A 17,575-nucleotide genomic window follows, 5' to 3' on the forward strand; every position below is an offset into this window, starting at 1 on the left:
GGTGAAGGAATGGATTTATAAGACACTGCACTGCGTCGGTGCCCAAGGTGTAAAGCGCTGCGCTGCACTGGAGTGGGCGGCCACTAATAAGTTATTGTACAGCACAAACTTGCCCCGACCCGAGTCTCTGGTTCAGGCCACCTTCGCCATCCGGCCGCCACCATTTCTGCTCCAGTACTAGTAGATACCTAGGTAGTATTAGGGTAATGCTTTGTCAATTTTTATCACTGGCACTAGTATCATACGGCGTTAGACTGTACATATGGTCGCTGCAATGCAGTGGTGGGATGATTGACGGACCAGAACACCCACTGGCAAGTCTCACCAGGGCGCCGCACCGAGATAATTACCTGGTACCTACCTGGTTAAGATTGACAATGCATAAAAACCCAACAATAGTTCCAGTTCGTTGTCGACGATCGCGATATGCAGTGATCGACTGGTTGACTGTCGTTGAGTTCAAGTTCTTCACAGCACGTTGCTTGCTTGCGTGATCCATTGACGGGATTTGGGATTTTCCGTGTCCACACCACCCGCCCCGGTTTTTAGGGTTTTTCTCGTTTTCTCGTTTTCATTTTCTCCATTTTCGCACTGCAGTTGAGGGTTACTGCAGAGCAGTAGCACCACTGTACTGTAGTTGTACTATGGTGGTGATGGCAGTAGCGCTCACTTGTCTTCTCTCTCTGTCTTGCCGCCGGCCAGTGATGCGGCCATCGGCGGCTGCCCAGTGCACCAGGTCCCTGCCACGATCCCTAACACTAGCCACCACTGCAGGACTAGGATATAACTGGTATGGCTGTATGCATGTACATAGGACGTAAGTTGCCTTTGGGTCGATTCAAGTTTAGTGCAGTGCCGGCCCCTCGCTGGTCTTGTCGTTGTTGTCCGTCTCCGGGCTCATCATTATTCTCAGCCTTCTGCCGGTTTCCGTTCCCTCGGGTCCAGGTCCTGTCATTTCGGTCACTGTCACTCCAGTTGCATTCAGCACTACTTACTACTAGTTGTAGTATAGTAATATTCTACTACCAGTGGTAGTAGTGCTGTGTCCGTGTTCAGCTGCCCACTGGCTGTGGGTAGTAGTAGTGTGTGTGGTACCGCGAGTGGGCTTCCTTTCCAGTCCGAGTCTCGATATCTTGACTCTCGGGTCCTGACTACACCACATCCCACCCACCACTACTGAACCACCACCACCTCAATCCATTTCTTCTTCGACTTTTACCCTCCGAGTCTACTACTACTCACTTACACCAAACCTGTCTACTATATCTACGGTGCGAAGGACTGTACGGCTGCACCGATTCTACCCTGACCGCCCCCCTTCGGCTCGCTCCAACCCGACGGAACCCTTCTTCCTGATCGCCACCACTGCACCCCCATCCCGCTTCCACTTGCACACCTTTTTTCTCTCACACCTACATTTTCATTTCTACACCCAAAGATTCAACCTTGCGGCGATCGGTGAACAGACCAGGTGGATTACATCTGTCTGCTCTAGCCGCCTAACCTCAAACAACTAAACCCACTGGATTTCTGTCTCCAAGGAGTGTAGCACCACCAGCTGCCGCCGTCAATCTGCCCTCCACTCTTTCGCAGCGCTTCAAGATTCCAATTTCAAGTTCTTCAATGCTCTTCTTCAACATCGCTAGCCACGACCACGAGCAGGAACAGGACTAGTTTTAACGAGCCATTATTCACTATCGCCAGCAGCTTCTAATTCCAAGCCCTTCGCTTCCCCACCATGTCCGGCTCAGTCACCCCCGTCCCCGACTGCAACCGCACCATCCTGACCGTCGACTCTCCACTGGTACCAGACTCGGATTCAACACACTCGTCAGAAGAAGATGTGGACAAATACGACACGCGGTCTCTAACATCCAGCATCACCGACTACCCAATGTACTGGGGCCGACGGTACCACCGATACAAGGACGGCTCATATCTTTTCCCCAACGACGAGAACGAAAACAACCGACTCGACGCACAACACGAGATCCTAAACCAACTACACGGCCGACTATACTTTGCGCCACTGGATCCGGAAATTGTGCGGACGGTGCTCGATCTCGGCACAGGGACGGGCATCTGGCCCATCGAGCTGGCCGACTCAGGCTTTTTGCCGCACGCCACCATCACGGGAACCGACCTGTCGGCCGTGCAGCCGCTCGAGGTTCCCGAGAACGTCCATTTCGAAATACAGGACTGCTCCGAAGAAGACTGGGTGCGACCCTACGGCAGCGTGGATTATTGTCATGTGCGATTCATGGCCGGATCACTGACTTCGTACGAGGACCTGATCCGCAACGCGCGCAAATACCTGCGTCCTGGCACCGGATGGCTCGAGTGCCAGGAACTACATCCTTCGCCCGTCTCGGACGACAACACCATCCCCGAAGACTGGGGATTGAAGGTGTGGGACGAACATCTGGAGTATGCTGCCAACCAGTCCCTGTACCCTGCTCGTCCTGTTCGTATCGCCGCAGACATCAAGACATGGATGGAAGAGGCTGGTTATGTTGATATTCATGAACATATCTCCAAAATCCCGCTGGGTCCCTGGCCCCGTGATAAAAGACTAAAGAGAATCGGTGGCTGGTGGTTGAATAACTGGCTGGCTGGCTTGCAGGGGTTCACGTACAAGTTGTTCAGTACCGAAGGCCTTAGATGGTCTCGTGAGGAAATCGAGGTCATGTTGGCAGACGTCCGCAAGGCCGCGACTATGAAGGACGTCCATCCTTATCAGCGACATTATGTCGTCTATGGGAGGAGACCTTCGCCTGAAGAGGAGCAGAGGATGTTGGCAAGGGGAAGGGGGTTGAGTTGAGTTTTGAGCCAAGGGTTTGACATTTTAAAATCACAACAACGCCCCAGGAACGGAACCGGGAGACGACTCCAGACCAGGACCAAAGGGGTCCTTTTCCAAACCTGTGGCGGGACAGGGCGGAATCGTCATCTTTTGAGATTCTCAAAAATGATCAAAGTTTGATCGAGTCGAGTCCAAATGGACCGCACCCCGTCGACGCCCACATCTGCATGTTCCCCCCGTCGGCCACGCCACGCCACGCCACTTCAGGCCTGCAGGAAGACCATATCTACTTGTGCAACATCACGCCCAGAAAGAAAGAGACAATTGATTTCCTCAACCGTCCAATTGAGGACCGGACTGGACTCGACACGTTTATTCACACACGGAACAGAGGCACTTCCAATAGCACAGGGTCGATTTTTTTCATGGGTCATGGTCATGGTTATGAGGACGACTACGATGATGACCACTGCATGGTTGTGACTCTGACTGTGACTATGTCACGCTACTACGATACTCGCACACCACAGCTGCCATCCATACCTACCGTTGCGGTCGTTGGGTAACGGACTGGCTTGGCGAGTCTGCGGTCGTTGAATCTTCTGGCGTTCTCAGATGATCATCTCTCTCATCAGACGCAGAGGCAGAGGGTGGCTTAGTTGGTGGGAAGCGAAGCGACGGCAACAACAAGAGCAACCCCTGACGGATGTCTCTGACACCCCAGCAGCATGAGAATCACACTCGAAGGTGAGGAGGGAGCAAAAGAACTGGACTCTTCAGAGCAGCCCAAAGACCAAGACCAAGACGTAACATCCACAATATATACAATACAACTCCCCCCTTCCGAAATCCTGGCCAATCTAGTCTATTGGGACAGAGGCAAAGACAAACCCCAAAACCACATGACAGGTCGGATCCGAACCATCCACAGTATATCAGTATATCAGGCCCACGAGGTTCTTCTGGCTGATTGGAAATACATATCCTTAAGAACCCCTTTTCACAGAAATCGAATTTACATTACATTACTTGCAGTATTGATTCTTTTCAATTTTGCAGCAAACAAACGGCCAACTCCAATAGACTGAAAGTTGCCGTTAAAGAGTACTCACTCTACTACCGTACTTATGAAGGATCCTTAACGCTATGCATTAAAGCCAGACGGCCTGCCAGTTGCAAGACATAACTGCCATGCCAACTCAATTCAAAAAAGAAAAAAAGGCGGAATAGAGAGCATCACATTAATTATTGGATTTAGGTCAGAACTCGTTAGTTCTGCTCTTCCTCTGTTCTGTTCTGTTCTGCTCTCGCTATGCTCTCCTATGCACTCCAAGAGCACCACTGCCTGTTAACACCGTAGCAGTCACAGTCGCCGTCACAGATACAACTCCTTGCGAGAGACCACAGAAACACTAGTACGAGTAGTCCACTCTCCCTCTAGCTCGCCTGAAATAATTTGTTCACAAAAGCCAAGCTCCCGGTATCTGCACCTGTACCTGTCGATGAATGATACGCCACAGCGCCATGCAATTGTATCCTTTTTGAAAAAACCAGCACAACAAAAAGAAAAAGACCTCTCCGGCAATATTAAGAGAATGGTCCCGAAAACTCGATCGTCGTCTATACAGCCCATACACAGCCAAATGAAAATGAAAAGCCAGCACCGTCCGGGTATCAAGCTGGAATAGTAGAAGAAAGCAAAAAACAGCAAAAAGAGAAAGACAATTCCATCCATCCATTGCTCCATGTCGATTAATCTCCAGGGAAACATGGAACAGGGCCGGCCGTCAGCAATTTTTTCCGTAACATTATTCGTGGGGATCGTGGCTTCATTTCCATCCGCAGACCAGAAAAAAATTCTGTCCTTTCATCGCTATCACACCGTAGGTGCAGCTGGTTGCTTGGAACCAAGATGGCCCAACAGTGCTTCTGGAGGTACACGATGAATGTTGGAATTCTTGTCCGCATATGGCACGCTCGGTACGGTCTTGTAACCCGCTCGTCGGCGTTGGATGCGGTTCAGTATGATGCCGAGTAATATGATCAGGAATATCGTGCCCAGGGCTGCACATAAAGCAACCAGGACAGCGATGCCTCTGGAATGGCCACGATCTGTAGAACTTATTAGTAGCTGCAACATGAATAGATCTCATAATAAACTTACGACTTGATTTGAGGTTGTTGGTCTTCGATGTAAAGACTTGGCTGATACTCCCCGGATCGCCATTCAAGGTGGAAGCAAGGATCAAAGGCGCCATAGTGGTACCGTTGAACAAGGCTGCAGCTGCATTGCCGAACCCACTAATGTTCAGTTGACCTGTCACCAGCAAGGCCTGATCATTATCCATGAAATCTGTTGATTTGTGGTCCTTGGTTAAAGGCATGACTTGCAACCCCTGAATAGTAGTACCAGTGCCGAAGGCGTCCACAACTGGTCGATTATTGTCTCCGTCAATCTCAACCAAGAATGTCGAGCCATTGTTGGCTGTACCTGCTACCCACATATGGTCTGCATTGTCTGTGGCAGGGGCAAAGGCTGAGACTGGCCCGGGAATGACAGGATTCGAGGTGGCAGTCCACATCTGGCTTTTCGTGTCGTAAGAGGCCAAGGATGTCTGGTTGTTTGCTACCGTCAAATTTCCTGCCGCTAGCAGAGTGGTTTTGGAAGTCCAGAACAAAGCAGACACCGTTCCGTCCAACTCCGTCCCGACAGTGTTCCATTGGCTGGTAGCAGTGTCATACATGCACACGCAAGGACATGGAAGGCCCTGCGAAGTCTGGTCAAAGGCGCCACCAACGTACACGGCAGACGTGCCTGATTTTGGTACAAGCGCATTGACCACAACGTCGGGCCCCTGCAATGATGCAGGTTGGATGGTTCGAAATGCTGCGGTGGTCATATCGTACAGAGCCAACCCATTAATATTAGCGTTGCCGACATGACCTGTAATGCGGCCTCCAGCGAATAGCAAATCTCCTGAAAGGACCATGGTCATTATGGTAGAGTTGGAGTCCAGGCCTTCGGGCGCACCCGTAACGAGGTTGTTGTTAGATCCGTTGAGGAACATAAGGTTGTTGATGGTTGACCCGTTCGTCCCAGTAGCTGTAAAATGACCGCCAAATATGGTGACATTTTGATCATGGCCGCTGTAATACGCTCCGCTGTTGACACCAGCCACGGTTCCTGTCGTTGCCACCGCGCGTTTTCTCGAAGAAGTCGACCCAGAGCTTGATGTAGTATCAATATCAATCGGTAACTGTTGCAGGGTGACCTGGCCCGACTGAGAACGCATACCAGCGGCCCCGCTCATGGCTAATCCAAGGGAGCCGAGTGTTCCAGCCCCGAGCCAAGTATTGTTCGGCAAAAACGTCGCCGCAAAGAGTTGACCGGCTAGGGCTTCCTTCTGAATCTTCAGAGTCTGAATCCATGCGTTTTTCGAAGGCACCCAGATTGCCAAACCATTTGCTCGCTCTGCAGAGTCCGAACCCGACTGCAGGATTTGAGTAAAAGAGCCAGAGAAAGCGATGACTGTTTCGGTGTTTTGGGAGATGTTCATCATCAGGGGTACAACTGCCTCCACCGGACCATCCAGTCCTGCGCCCAGCGGAACCCATGCGTTTTTCGAGTACTGATATGCCGCAACGTTGTTCAAACCATTCAAGCCGCCTTTATTGGTACCTGTAAAGTTGCCGCCGACATAGAGGAAATCGTCCATGGTGTAGAGTGATGTCACGGGTGCATTGAGGCCGCCGCCAGGCAGCGAGGTCGCATTTCCGTTTTGAAAGGCCATGATATTCTCGAAAAGGTCGTCGGAGAATCGGCCGGCAGCATAGATGGTATCATTCTGAGTGGTCAATGCCAGGACATGAGCGTTCGCATGCAGTTCTGTGCCGGCGTTGTTGATTGCAGATTGGGTAAAATCCATGTCGACAAAGTCACTCTTCGGATCATAGTCAAACAGGCCATTGAGACCCCCTGTGGATGAGATGAGTCCAAATCGGACGCGCGACGCAACTATTAGCTGGTCCGTCTGCAGTCCGGATGGAATGATTGTTACCGACGGTCGGAAGGTATCGCTGGTTGCATCGACATGTCCTTGATAAACCTGGTCATACTTGTCGAAATTGTTCGTCTGGAACAGCTGTGTATTGAATGCTTGATTTCCATCCTCTGTCAGTGTCCCCGTGACGTTGACAATTGCGCGCGCGGAGCAAGAACTGTCTTGTATACATCCAGGAGTGTAAACAATGATCGAATAATTTCCGCCTTTCGGTACGTCCGGTTCGAAAACGATCGACGTCGAGTTGACCGTGGTTGGTCCCACAACTGCGGTGAGGTAATCGGCGACACTTTGCCTTGAAGGGGTAGTGTACCACGGACCAGTTGCGGTAGCTTCGGAGCGAAGCGCCGAAGTTTCGCAGCTCGGTTCATTGAACGCTTCAATAGCATATGCGAAGATGTCGCTCTGGAACAATTCGATCCCGTCAAAACCAGCTCCGGCCCCATACCATTCCGAAACATCAATGGTGAAGCTGTTCATGCCGACCCGGTTGACAAAATAGAAGTCCTGGTACGGTTGGGATGCATTCTGCGCCAGTGGACATCTGGCATCGCAATGGGCTGTATTGCCAGTCTCGGGGTCGGTGTATGTAAAGTTCATGATTCCGTTGATGGGAAGAGCTGTGAACCGCCATGTTCGAATTCCACGTCCATCTGAGTTCGCGTTCCATAATCGCAGTTTGGTGGGTTCGAATCCGTATGCCAGCTCGGCACGCCAGGAACCTGCTGTGTTGTCGGCGAACAAGAACGTCGAGTTTCCGTCGGTACTGTTTGAGGGACAAACAACGTTTCTTGGGTCACCCAAGCCAGCTGTGGTTGTATTGCCTTCTGCGGAAATACTGGCGCTTGCAAGGTTAATGACCTGCACCTGTGAATTAAGTAAAGAGCTGGAAGAGACGTTGCCCAGACCGGTAAATGACCCTCCAAAGACAATATGTCCATTGGGAGCCTTTGTGATCGAGGTCACTGGGGCGTCAAAACCTGCAAATGGGAGGCTTGACCAGCTGCCAGACTTGTATGCGATGGCATTCGTGTTGTTTCCAGCTTCAAAAGCGCCTCCCACATAGACTGTTTCCGTCTCCTTGTCACAATAAAGTGCAGAAACCGTGCCTTCAAGCCCTGAAAGAGCCTCAATCTTCCGTGTCGTCACATTCAACATGGCACAAGATCGCGCAGCGACACCTCCAATACTGGTGAAATTCCCTCCTACAACAAGCCCTGAGATTGTGCCATCCTGTAGCACGAGCGGACACATGGCCTGTATGCTGGCGTCTGTTGACCAGAGGTGATCGTAGGCCCCCGTGGGTAACTGCGACAAGATCGACTGGGTGCCATTACTGCTGTATCCTTGCTGCTGCCCCACCGACGAATAGACTGAGATGGCGTCAAAGTTGCCTGCGAGTGTGACATCGCCGAGGGAGTTGAGATCTAGATTAGGTGCAGGTACTGTCTGAGATACTCCTTGCGTTGCGAGCCATATTAAAGCGGTCGACACCCGCAGGTCGAACCGCGACAACAGATGCATGATAATATGCGTCTGCGCCGCAGCGACGGACGAGAAGTTGTTGTCACTGTCTCAATATTTGTAGAGGCATGAGGTAGTAGAGGGACAATTGGTTCGGTCAATGGTGGTCGACGGCCGTTCGGAGGCTTCTAAAACAGGATTCGAAGGATTGAGGGCTGGGTGCGGCGCGGCAGATTTTGGGAGGATGACGGATTACGCGTGAGGGTTGAGTGCGTTTCTATGCGCAGGGATCCGTTGAAACGATTCCCGGACTAGAGTGAGTAGAGAGGATGTGTTGATGCTACCGACCCCTAGGAATGTATGTGTCGAGGTCGGAAGGTGACTAGAGTATGGTTGCGAACGACGAACAAGAAAGAGCGACAGTCGTTCAGAAGTGACGGGAATCCAAGGTCCAAGTGAAGATCCGGAGAAGGAAGGGAAGCAGGACGCTCGCAGGAACTGGAACTGGAACTGGAACTGCTTGGTGACGAAGGAGATTGTCCGTAGCGTAGCGGGAAGAGGAGAGCAGTCAAGCTTGCAGGCGAGAGTTCAAGTTTGGTGTGGCTTGCAGGGCATGTCAACGCAGGCTGCGCGTGGTAGAGAAGCGGTCCAGCACCGGTACCAACTGGAACTACAGAACCACAGAACCACCGCAGTCTACAACTACTAAAGTCGTGCTAGACTCACCTTGTGATGAGCATCTGAGATCTGCTGCAAAAACAAGACTCGTCCATGTTTGTCGACATCCACACCGGGCCCCAACTTGCACCCCGTCAAGCCAACCATGCACCATCGTCGACAGCCATCACGGGCATTGGACAGCTTCCCATGCCCATGACAGACTCAGGAACAATCAGGCTCTTGCGGGCCAAAGCTCTCAGACCGTCGGTGTCATTCCATCCTTGTCCCCCCGGTTGCAAATCCACCTTCCACGCCTGGTTGCTAGAGAGGCCGCTCGTGTCATCCAGTCAACAGTCAGGAATGACCCCCCGACGCCAATCTTATGCCCTCCACCACCCCCTTGTACCACCAATGGCCGTCCAGAAGCACCATTTGATCCCAGTTGCTCAGAGATCAATTCCGAAGCAGTTGGACAACGAACGGCCACGGAATCTTCTACACATCTCACAGAAGAAATCAACCATCTCACAGATGAGATTCACAATGGCACAGCTTATGTCTGTGGTTGCAAAATGAATTGTCCACCACCCAACAAGGCGCCGGGACCGCTAGGGCAAGACGAAGTTTGACACAGCCCGTGTGCAATTTCCCGATAGGAGACGGTTGCCCGCCCATGCCCACCAAGCTTTACCAGTGGCTGGCAGCTTGAAGACTCCAGCACAGTAGGAGACAGCATACCAGGCACTTCAGACGGAAGACTGCATCATCGAATTTAACAACGACGCGAATTGTCGTATCGACGGTAGGGTGCATCACCACCATTCAACTATGTAGGTCTTGGGCAGCAGTTTATCAACCATTTGGCTTTCTGTTCCGATCTTCAATCGCCCGCTTTGTTGTGTCGATTTTCAGCGCAAAATAGTCCACTTATCAACACAATCGGATCGAAGACTAGAACGCACATGATGTGTGCCTAGCACAAGCCTCTCCTTTTCCGCAACATCAAACAATGTTAAAAGTGTTGCAGTTGACAGCAGTCGAGGCCGTCAGGATTCAGGGGTGTTGAATTGGACCGGCACTTGCCCTCAACTGACACCAACGCGCCCACAATTTCGGCGTAGTACACTACAATCGTTCCTAGCCTCGTATGATATCGTGGCATTGGAGCCTCCACAGTAAAATGAACATTTTCTTCTGAAACGCGCTGCAACGCGTAGTCCAATGATGCTTGACGAGGCACAGCCTCGTTCTTCCTGGTCGCAATGGGGCTATTCGTGTTTTATGATATTTCAAACGGCCGTTTCGCATCGCATGTGCCTTCGTCTCTTCGTTTCATCTCATGAGTTACAATAGTTATACACCTCGTCGTCGCCGTTTGACCCGCTCGCTACTCGTCACAGCCATCTCCTCGACCTCTACGACTGTTTTCTTCGGTTCATCCTGCTCGAACTCCCGCTTCACTGCCACTCGCTGTACGGCCTTCTTCTCTTTGGGGCCGCCGCGAGGCTCAAGCTTTGGAGTCTGTGTTTTTTCTTCATTCGCATCGTCGACGCTCCGTTCAACCTTGGTCGTCAACCGTTCCGCAAACGTCCTCAGATCAGCAGTGAATAAGACACTGTGCGCCCAGCCGGCCTCTTTGCCCCATAACTTGCGGAAATGGTTGGCCACAGCATCATACGTGGCCTTTGTGAGACTGCTATGCTTCCCCCGACCGAACTTGTAGTCCCGCTGCGCTATCTGCCAGACATGAGTATCCACCGGCACGGCCTCTCCCCAGCCCAAGCCCATGAGACATACACAGTCCGCGACCTTGGGGCCGACGCCCTGTAACTCGAGCAATTTCTCATGAGCTTCGCGATACCCGTCGCGACCTTCGGGCTTGACTTCCCCTCCAGGTGACGCCTTGCGACCATAGGCCGGACTTTCCGGGTTGCGTAGCCCATCGAGCCAGCCCTGTTCACGCTCGTTGGCCACAATTTGGGCCGTTCGAGAAATGTATTTTGCCCGATACCCGAATCCCAGTTCTCTTAGATGTGTTTCGACATTCTTGCCCGCCAGCGCAGACGGGTCCGGGAAATCATGGTACGCTCGGCCGTCCAGCGTACCGATGTATTTGCCATAATGTGTGCATAGTTTGTCCACCATCTGTGATATGCGGATGATGTTGTTGTTGCTGCTGCAGATGAACCCGATCAGAGCTTCCCAGGCGTCTTGCCGCAAGATCCTCACACCCGTGAACTTGGGTGCTTTCTTCTTGAAGTTTGCGTCCGATGCCGACCATTGTGCGTACAGCGTTTCGAGATTCGGTTCGAGGTTCAGATAGTGCATGATCAAGCTCTTGGTGTCGTCGAGTTCGGCGGTCTCGGGGTCATCGTGGGCTGCGCTGGGTGGAATGGACGATGGAGGAGTTGGAGGCGTCTCGATGGCTGCGGGCCATATTGATCGGTAGTGTAAATGCGAAGTGTCCTGTGACAATTGTACAATGCGCCCTCGAAGTGTGCAGGCCCAGGTTTGGTCGTCGCATTGCCGCCAGCGAAAGGACTGCCCGCAGCGGAGGGTGGTCGCAATGCAAAGTTCGTTTAATGACACGGGGATTTTACGCCAGTCCGTGATCTTGGTCATTTTCAAGTTCTGGCCTTCTTGCTGGTCGTTCTCCTTTTTTCGCAATCATCCGTCGATTCGCAAATGTATTAGAAATGCGAAATGCCCCCTCCCGGAAAAGCCACCAACAGCCCTTGCGAGGTGTTTGTCGAACGTCCCACCGTCCATGCCATCCCTTTTGCTCCACGATTCACATAGCAGCGGCACTAGTCCAAACTAGGATTCGAACGCGAAACGCGTCCGCGTAGTGACGCGTAAAGTGGATTCTAAACAACTGGCATTCCCAGATTTTGGTCTTGCTGCTTACCGGCGCCTACACCGTCGATACCACGACGCTTGTACAGTAGCGACTACGAACAGTACCTGTGCAGCGGACTAGTAGTATAACCAGCTATTCTTTAAGATCCTACACGGTTTAAACATCCATTGATAGAACGACTATCCCACTTTTACAAATCTGCAACCTGGTGTAATTTAACAAAGTCTGTATCTGCTAAACCGCATCTATCTTTTTCACTTTTCCAGTCCTCGTCGTTGTATGGCATCACCATTTTGGTCTTTGAAGGAGATCTAAAGTCAACCCACAAGAAGTCTGCAACCAACACTATTCGCTTCAGGCTCAAGCCGCTGAGTGCTTTTCCAACTTCGACTGCCTAAAAGCTGCCGCTGCCTCCCTTCCTGTCAGGACAGCATCACCGTGATACACAACGTTCTCATCAAGAACCGTATTGCTGAAGACGAGATATTCGTGTCTCCCCTTGAAAATCCAGTAAGCACCCGCAAGCAGTACGACCCCACCGAGGATGGCTATGGCCCAATTCATGTTCTCGATTGCGCCAGCGACTGGCACATATTGCGGGAAGATGTAAAACAGGAGGACGACGATGCTCCACAGTAAGGAGGCAATGTTGATCGCATAGCCCCATCGGCCAAGGTCGAAATGCGGGCGAGGAGGTAGGTGCTGTCGGCCCTTCAATACAACGCACAGGATTGGGACACAGTAGGATATCTGCAAGGTCACGCCACCGCCTGAGATGATTGCATAGAAGGCTAGATTGCTTCCGAGCACGAGCAGACCAACGAGGAAGTTGACGACCAGGAATGCCATCATGCTGCGTAGGGGCATCATGAAGTGGCTGTTGACCTGTGCGAAGTAATCAGAGAACGGAAAGGCGCGATCGCGAGCCATGGACCAAATGAGTCGAGAACCAGCAGAGTTTATGTTGACGATGATCAGATACTATGACTTGTAAGTATTCATCCTGTAAAACGGCTCTTGACTTACGTTGAGGCCCATCATCATGACTGCAACCCAGATACCACCACCGTACGTCGAGTCCACAACGTCCATGAACCATGCCTGTGATACAGTCAAAATTTCGGGGCTGTAGTTCGAATGGCCGACCAGCACTTACCACATAGGAAGAAGTGGCTTGCAAGTAGTCTTCCCAATTAGGTCCTACTGTGTAACACATGACAATCATTGACAACCAGGCGGTCACACCAGCCCAGAGCATCGACCACATCATGACGCGCTTTTCCCCGTCAGCACATATAGAGACATCTCAAGTGCACACCTACAGGAGCATCTCGTGAAGCATTCTTCATTTCTTCCGCCACTAAGGCTGGTCAGCTCTTTGTCAATGATGTTGAATCGCCTTCGCTTACAGTGCATCACGCCATCGGTGCCATAGAGACCGTAAATGGGAACGTACATGCTGAGTATAAAGACCCAGCCTTTGGGCGACCAGCCTGAGGTGTTAAGGAACTCGGTAAAGACAAACTTCGAGCTGTTTTTGTCAGCCATGACGAGGAAGACGATGGCCCACGTCAGCGCATTGGAAAGGTTGAAGAATGAGCCAAATAATTGCAACTTCGGAAGATACTTCGGCGCCAAGTTGGTCACTGCTGGTGCGATCAGAAACCCAGTGTAAATAAGCCATGTCATCCAAGCCTGATGGGATTAGTGAGCGAACTCATGGCAATAATACCGCGAAAGTTTCTTACATGCCAATGAACCTCTGGGTGCATGATCTCGACCAGTGCGGCCACAATCTCGGCGCTGTTCAGGGCACAACTGCTGGTTGTTGAGATCTCGCCCACCAGCACGCACCAACCAACAAAGTAAGACAGGAACCGGCGGTATCTTTCTGGTGCGACGATCTGCTCCAGATCAGTCATTGTTGTATCGCAGACAAGAAGAGATTCACCTGTGTATAGAATTGTTGGCCACCAGCAGTGGGCCATAGGGAACAGTATTCGGCAAGCGAAGCCATGACCAAGAGTTGGCCGAGCGTGACCACGACACTTTAACCAGTCCTTCATATCAGTAATTGCTCTGGATAGACTTGACCTCATTGCATGGACACTTACGTTCCCCAGACTAGACACACAGGACCACCCAAAGTGAAGATGTAAGCAAACATGACGATGTTGCAACTCCACGAACACAGGATTGTTGTTTGGTATGCCATTACTATGGGGGTCAACTTCAGCCTCGTGACGATATCGAAGATGACTGGTCCTTACAGCTCCAGAAAGTATAGGTTCGCTTGAGCTCCGGCTTGACGCCGAGGCTGATGAGCGTCTGTTCATCGCTGTTGACACTACCTGTGTCCTGCTTGTCGGTCTCCATGTCTGCCTTCGAACACGGTTTACCAGCATCAAATATCAAGACTTCACGCTGAGGGAAACCCAGGAGAGTTGTCGTCCCACATGAAGTGTGCAATTGCGACTTTTCTTGCAAGAAATACTGTTCCACTTCAAAAATACTCTGGAGGATACAGGAGAGAGAATTCTCTCCCCCCAAAGATAAACAACGTCGAATCTTTGCTGAATCTCAATCTTGCTACCTAAGACGGATTAGTAGATTCTGGTTAGCATAGCTTGTAACCACCCCACTTTGTGCCAGGTCTAGGTGTCGCATTTCCACATTGCATGATTCGTGCACAAGGAATTGATTGGAGCCACGAAAGGAACAACGCCACGGTAGCTCGTGTGGTATCCGCCTCCAACGGTATAGGTGACCAGGTATTCGAGCCGGGGACCCGACTTGGGAGCCAGCACGCTGCGGGGAAGTCCAGATAAAGCAAATCAGCGCCTGATGCCTCTCATTTGACAGGCCGTGGTCGAGCCCCTTGCCTGACCCTGCATTGGACGGCGTGTTTAGCACCAGCGGCTTTACCCGGCTTCTCTTCCTCCTGGCTGCTATGTCGAGCCGAAGCCTTGCCGTGATGATGTGCACCTCTTGTTACAGACCACGACGGAGCCTGAGTCAGTTGATTCATGTCGCATGCTGATCACTACTGCAAGTGAGGGATTCTGGAAGGCTGAACGCAAGACGTACAGTTGTAGCGTGTGTTGTACATTATTAGCCATGCTTCTCTTGGGTAGAACCACTCCACTTTTCCCTTTGTCTTTATGGTCCCCAGTAGTGGTGGTGTGGATCGCCCAGGCTCTGCCAATTGAGGCACAGAAAGACTTGAGCGAGGCTATAAGGGTCCAATTTTGGCCTGTTCTCTGGGCAATGAACGATGACCATCGTGGCCGGTGGGATTTCGTGTTCCTGTCACCCAAGGTAGTCTGTCAAAGGGACTAGCTTAACTGAGCCATGGTGAACAGCGCTCGCCATCTGTAGCCGGGTGATTCTGTACATTGTACGACGAGCATCGGGTTCTAGATGTTTGCAGATAGCTAGGTACCTGGGTACCTAACTTTCCACTCTGGTTCCCCGTTTTTGCTGGCGACCGCGACCTCGCTTGCAAGTAGCCGCAGGGGCTGGTCCCGTGACCGCCTTCAAGTTGACCGCCCATATCCGGTCACGTGTGTCTCTCTCCCAATCACGTGGCAGGCAATTCCTAGGTCCAGGTCCTGCCGAGCATGACTCGGATAAGACGATAAGCCTTGTCCGGACTCGCCCTTCAAGTTCCTCTTCACACTGAAACACAACTCCCAACCTGAACTCTCATTCCCTCCACGAGGATACGTTAGTGGGACTTGGTACACTGCCAAATCATGCACGAAGGGTCTTGTCGTCCGCGGCCCGAAAAGCACAGTTCTAGGGAATGTAACCACTATCTCAGGATGAATGTCAGCCTTGTGCAATAATAGCACCTACTCGGCAACATGGCGGCTGCTCCGCCAGCGCAAACTCAACTCGGTGCGGACACAAAGGCTCCTCCGCCAGGGCCAACCGGTACCGGGCCACAAGGTGCACCTTTGCAATCTCCTCCCACGAGGATTTTACCCTTATTGTGCCCATCAGGCTGACTATATAGAAGACTGTCCTACTTGTGTCCGCCGGAGGATACGCTGCGACCGTTCACTTCCAAAATGCATCAAATGTGCCAAAAAAGGCCTAACCTGCCCGGGCTACGGACCTCGACTGAGATGGGCCAATGGCATTGCTGTTCGTGGCCATCTCAAAGGTCGGACGACGCCACAAATTGACAAGCCGGTGAAAGCCAGTACTTCCTCTAGCCGCTCTATCTCACCGAAACCCGCCAAGTTATCAGAAACCGAAAGCAACCTCAGCCCGTTGAACTCCATCGTTGATCCCGTAGAAAATCTCTTCCCCGGCTTCCCTGACCCGGCGACCAGGGCTCGCCTCCTAGACCATTACGACAAGAACATAGCTGGACTTATGGTCTGGATAGACTCAGACAAGAATGAGTACCGGCGTCTAGTCCTTCCCCTGGCCAATCGCCAACCAGTGCTACTGCTCGCTATCCTCGCGGTCTCTGCACAGCATCTCGCAGTCACAGCTAACATTGAATCCGACTTCTCAGCTCGCGCCCGTGATGCAGCCGTCATGATGATATCAACCCAGATCCGCCAGGTCACCGGCTGCCTTGCGGCTGGGTACGATCTGGCAAGTCAAATTGACGTTGATACCGCTGTCTGGATGCTTGCCTCGATGCTGACGCTTGCAAATTATGAGATGGCGGAGTCAGAATCAGGGGCCATAGGGGCGGACTCGCATCGGCAGGCCGCTCGAACCTTGGTAAATGCTCTTGAAACCACGAAGCGCGACAACAACGACCTGTTCAATTTCCTCCGAAATCAGCTGTCAATCTACGACATTCTGGCCTCCACCACCGCCTTCGATCCGAGGGGCATGGGGGAAGCAATCCTGCCGGTGCCGGATCATTCTAACCATGTTTTCTCGGAGTACCTGTCGCTGCTCCAGCATGTCACAGTGACCTTTCGCCAAGGCTTTGAAAGGAGACCCTCTGCCTCGTCTAATGTTTCCGAGCTACCATTGTCGCCCGCTGAGGTTCGCTCTCGATTCGAACTAGCTCGAGGGTCGACTTTGATGGCTGCTGGCTTGCTTGGACTGCGCCATGATGCCAGACGACGGGATTTCATCATGATTGTGGATATATATCATCATGCCGCGTTGCTTTATACTTACAGATGCCTCTTCCAGGGACGCGTTGATCCCAGTGACTTGGCCTCTTCTGCCACTGCGCTGTTTGAGCGATTGAGCCAACTCGAAGACCTCGACGGTTGTAGGCAAAACTTGCCATGGCCGACATTCATCGCAGGAACTGAATGTAAAGGCAGACCAGAAAGAGAAATGTTCGTTGCCAACATGTATGAAGACATCGCCAAACACATGGGATTCAAGCACTATCTGGAGGTGCATCATTTCTTGAAGGATTTCTGGTCGTCCAGTCATTTCGACTGGTTCGAGATGGCGCGCAGCTACAGCGAGAATGGAAAGCCGATTCTCGCAGTCTGAAATGTCTGACCTGAACGAGCGATAAGCTGAAGGTGGCTGGCTTCCTCACATACCTTACAGGCATTTAGCCGGCATCAGTTGGTGCGTCTGGGCCAACTACTGCAGTGACTCCATTGCGAGCACTGGGCATAGGTCAAGGTTTCAGGACTCGCGGCTGGCATACAGGCAACAAATTTCGCATGTGTTTTCGTGGACTGGGATTGTCTCCATGCCAGGGTTGCATGGGACTTACCTTGTGACCAG

General features: G+C 51.9%; 5 protein-coding genes across 5 annotated transcripts; 2 read left to right on the forward strand and 3 right to left on the reverse strand.

Moving 5' to 3' along the window:
• Positions 1-1,738: 1,738 nt before the first annotated feature.
• Positions 1,739-2,821, forward strand: HMPREF1120_05890 (uncharacterized protein; the record flags this gene model as incomplete). The annotated part of the gene is made up of 1 exon (XM_009160080.1): positions 1,739-2,821. The coding sequence occupies one exon, from the start codon at positions 1,739-1,741 to the stop codon at positions 2,819-2,821; it is 1,083 nt and encodes a 360-aa protein (XP_009158328.1).
• A 1,204-nt stretch (positions 2,822-4,025) lies between these two features.
• HMPREF1120_05891 (uncharacterized protein) lies at positions 4,026-9,019 on the reverse strand. The gene is made up of 2 exons (XM_009160081.1): positions 4,968-9,019; positions 4,026-4,915 (listed from the first exon to the last, which is right to left on the reverse strand). Exons 1-2 carry the CDS (start codon positions 8,386-8,388, stop codon positions 4,680-4,682), a joined length of 3,657 nt encoding a protein of 1,218 aa, XP_009158329.1. The 5' UTR covers positions 8,389-9,019; the 3' UTR covers positions 4,026-4,679.
• Positions 9,020-9,725: 706 nt separating this feature from the next.
• HMPREF1120_05892 (N-glycosylase/DNA lyase) lies at positions 9,726-11,754 on the reverse strand. Its single transcript, XM_009160082.1, has one exon. The coding sequence runs from the start codon at positions 11,608-11,610 to the stop codon at positions 10,342-10,344; it is 1,269 nt and encodes a 422-aa protein (XP_009158330.1). The 5' UTR covers positions 11,611-11,754; the 3' UTR covers positions 9,726-10,341.
• Positions 11,755-12,000: 246 nt separating this feature from the next.
• On the reverse strand, positions 12,001-14,906 carry HMPREF1120_05893 (uncharacterized protein). Its single transcript, XM_009160083.1, has 9 exons — positions 14,119-14,906; positions 13,963-14,065; positions 13,800-13,896; positions 13,597-13,752; positions 13,258-13,543; positions 13,171-13,208; positions 13,005-13,124; positions 12,875-12,949; positions 12,001-12,829 (listed from the first exon to the last, which is right to left on the reverse strand). Exons 1-9 carry the CDS (start codon positions 14,222-14,224, stop codon positions 12,209-12,211), a joined length of 1,602 nt encoding a protein of 533 aa, XP_009158331.1. The 5' UTR covers positions 14,225-14,906; the 3' UTR covers positions 12,001-12,208.
• An 808-nt stretch (positions 14,907-15,714) lies between these two features.
• On the forward strand, positions 15,715-17,332 carry HMPREF1120_05894 (uncharacterized protein; the record flags this gene model as incomplete). Its single annotated transcript, XM_009160084.1, has 2 exons — positions 15,715-15,799; positions 15,867-17,332. The coding sequence occupies 2 exons, from the start codon at positions 15,715-15,717 to the stop codon at positions 17,330-17,332; spliced, it is 1,551 nt and encodes a 516-aa protein (XP_009158332.1).
• Between the last annotated feature and the right edge of the window lie 243 nt (positions 17,333-17,575).

The sequence above is a fragment of the Exophiala dermatitidis genome (assembly GCF_000230625.1).
Source record: "Exophiala dermatitidis NIH/UT8656 unplaced genomic scaffold supercont1.5, whole genome shotgun sequence".
In the NCBI taxonomy this organism is placed as follows: domain Eukaryota; kingdom Fungi; phylum Ascomycota; class Eurotiomycetes; order Chaetothyriales; family Herpotrichiellaceae; genus Exophiala; species Exophiala dermatitidis.

Coding starts and splice junctions, on each gene's coding strand:
- HMPREF1120_05891 (XM_009160081.1), bottom strand. CDS start 8,388: ATGCATCTGTTGTCGCGGTTCGACCTGCGGGTGTCGACCGCTTTAATA. Junction 4,916..4,967: donor CAACAACCTCAAATCAAGTC/GTAAGTTTATTA, acceptor TAAGTTCTACAG/ATCGTGGCCATTCCAGAGGC.
- HMPREF1120_05892 (XM_009160082.1), bottom strand. CDS start 11,610: ATGACCAAGATCACGGACTGGCGTAAAATCCCCGTGTCATTAAACGAA.
- HMPREF1120_05893 (XM_009160083.1), bottom strand. CDS start 14,224: ATGGAGACCGACAAGCAGGACACAGGTAGTGTCAACAGCGATGAACAG. Junction 14,066..14,118: donor AACCTATACTTTCTGGAGCT/GTAAGGACCAGT, acceptor TGACCCCCATAG/TAATGGCATACCAAACAACA. Junction 13,897..13,962: donor GTGTGTCTAGTCTGGGGAAC/GTAAGTGTCCAT, acceptor GACTGGTTAAAG/TGTCGTGGTCACGCTCGGCC.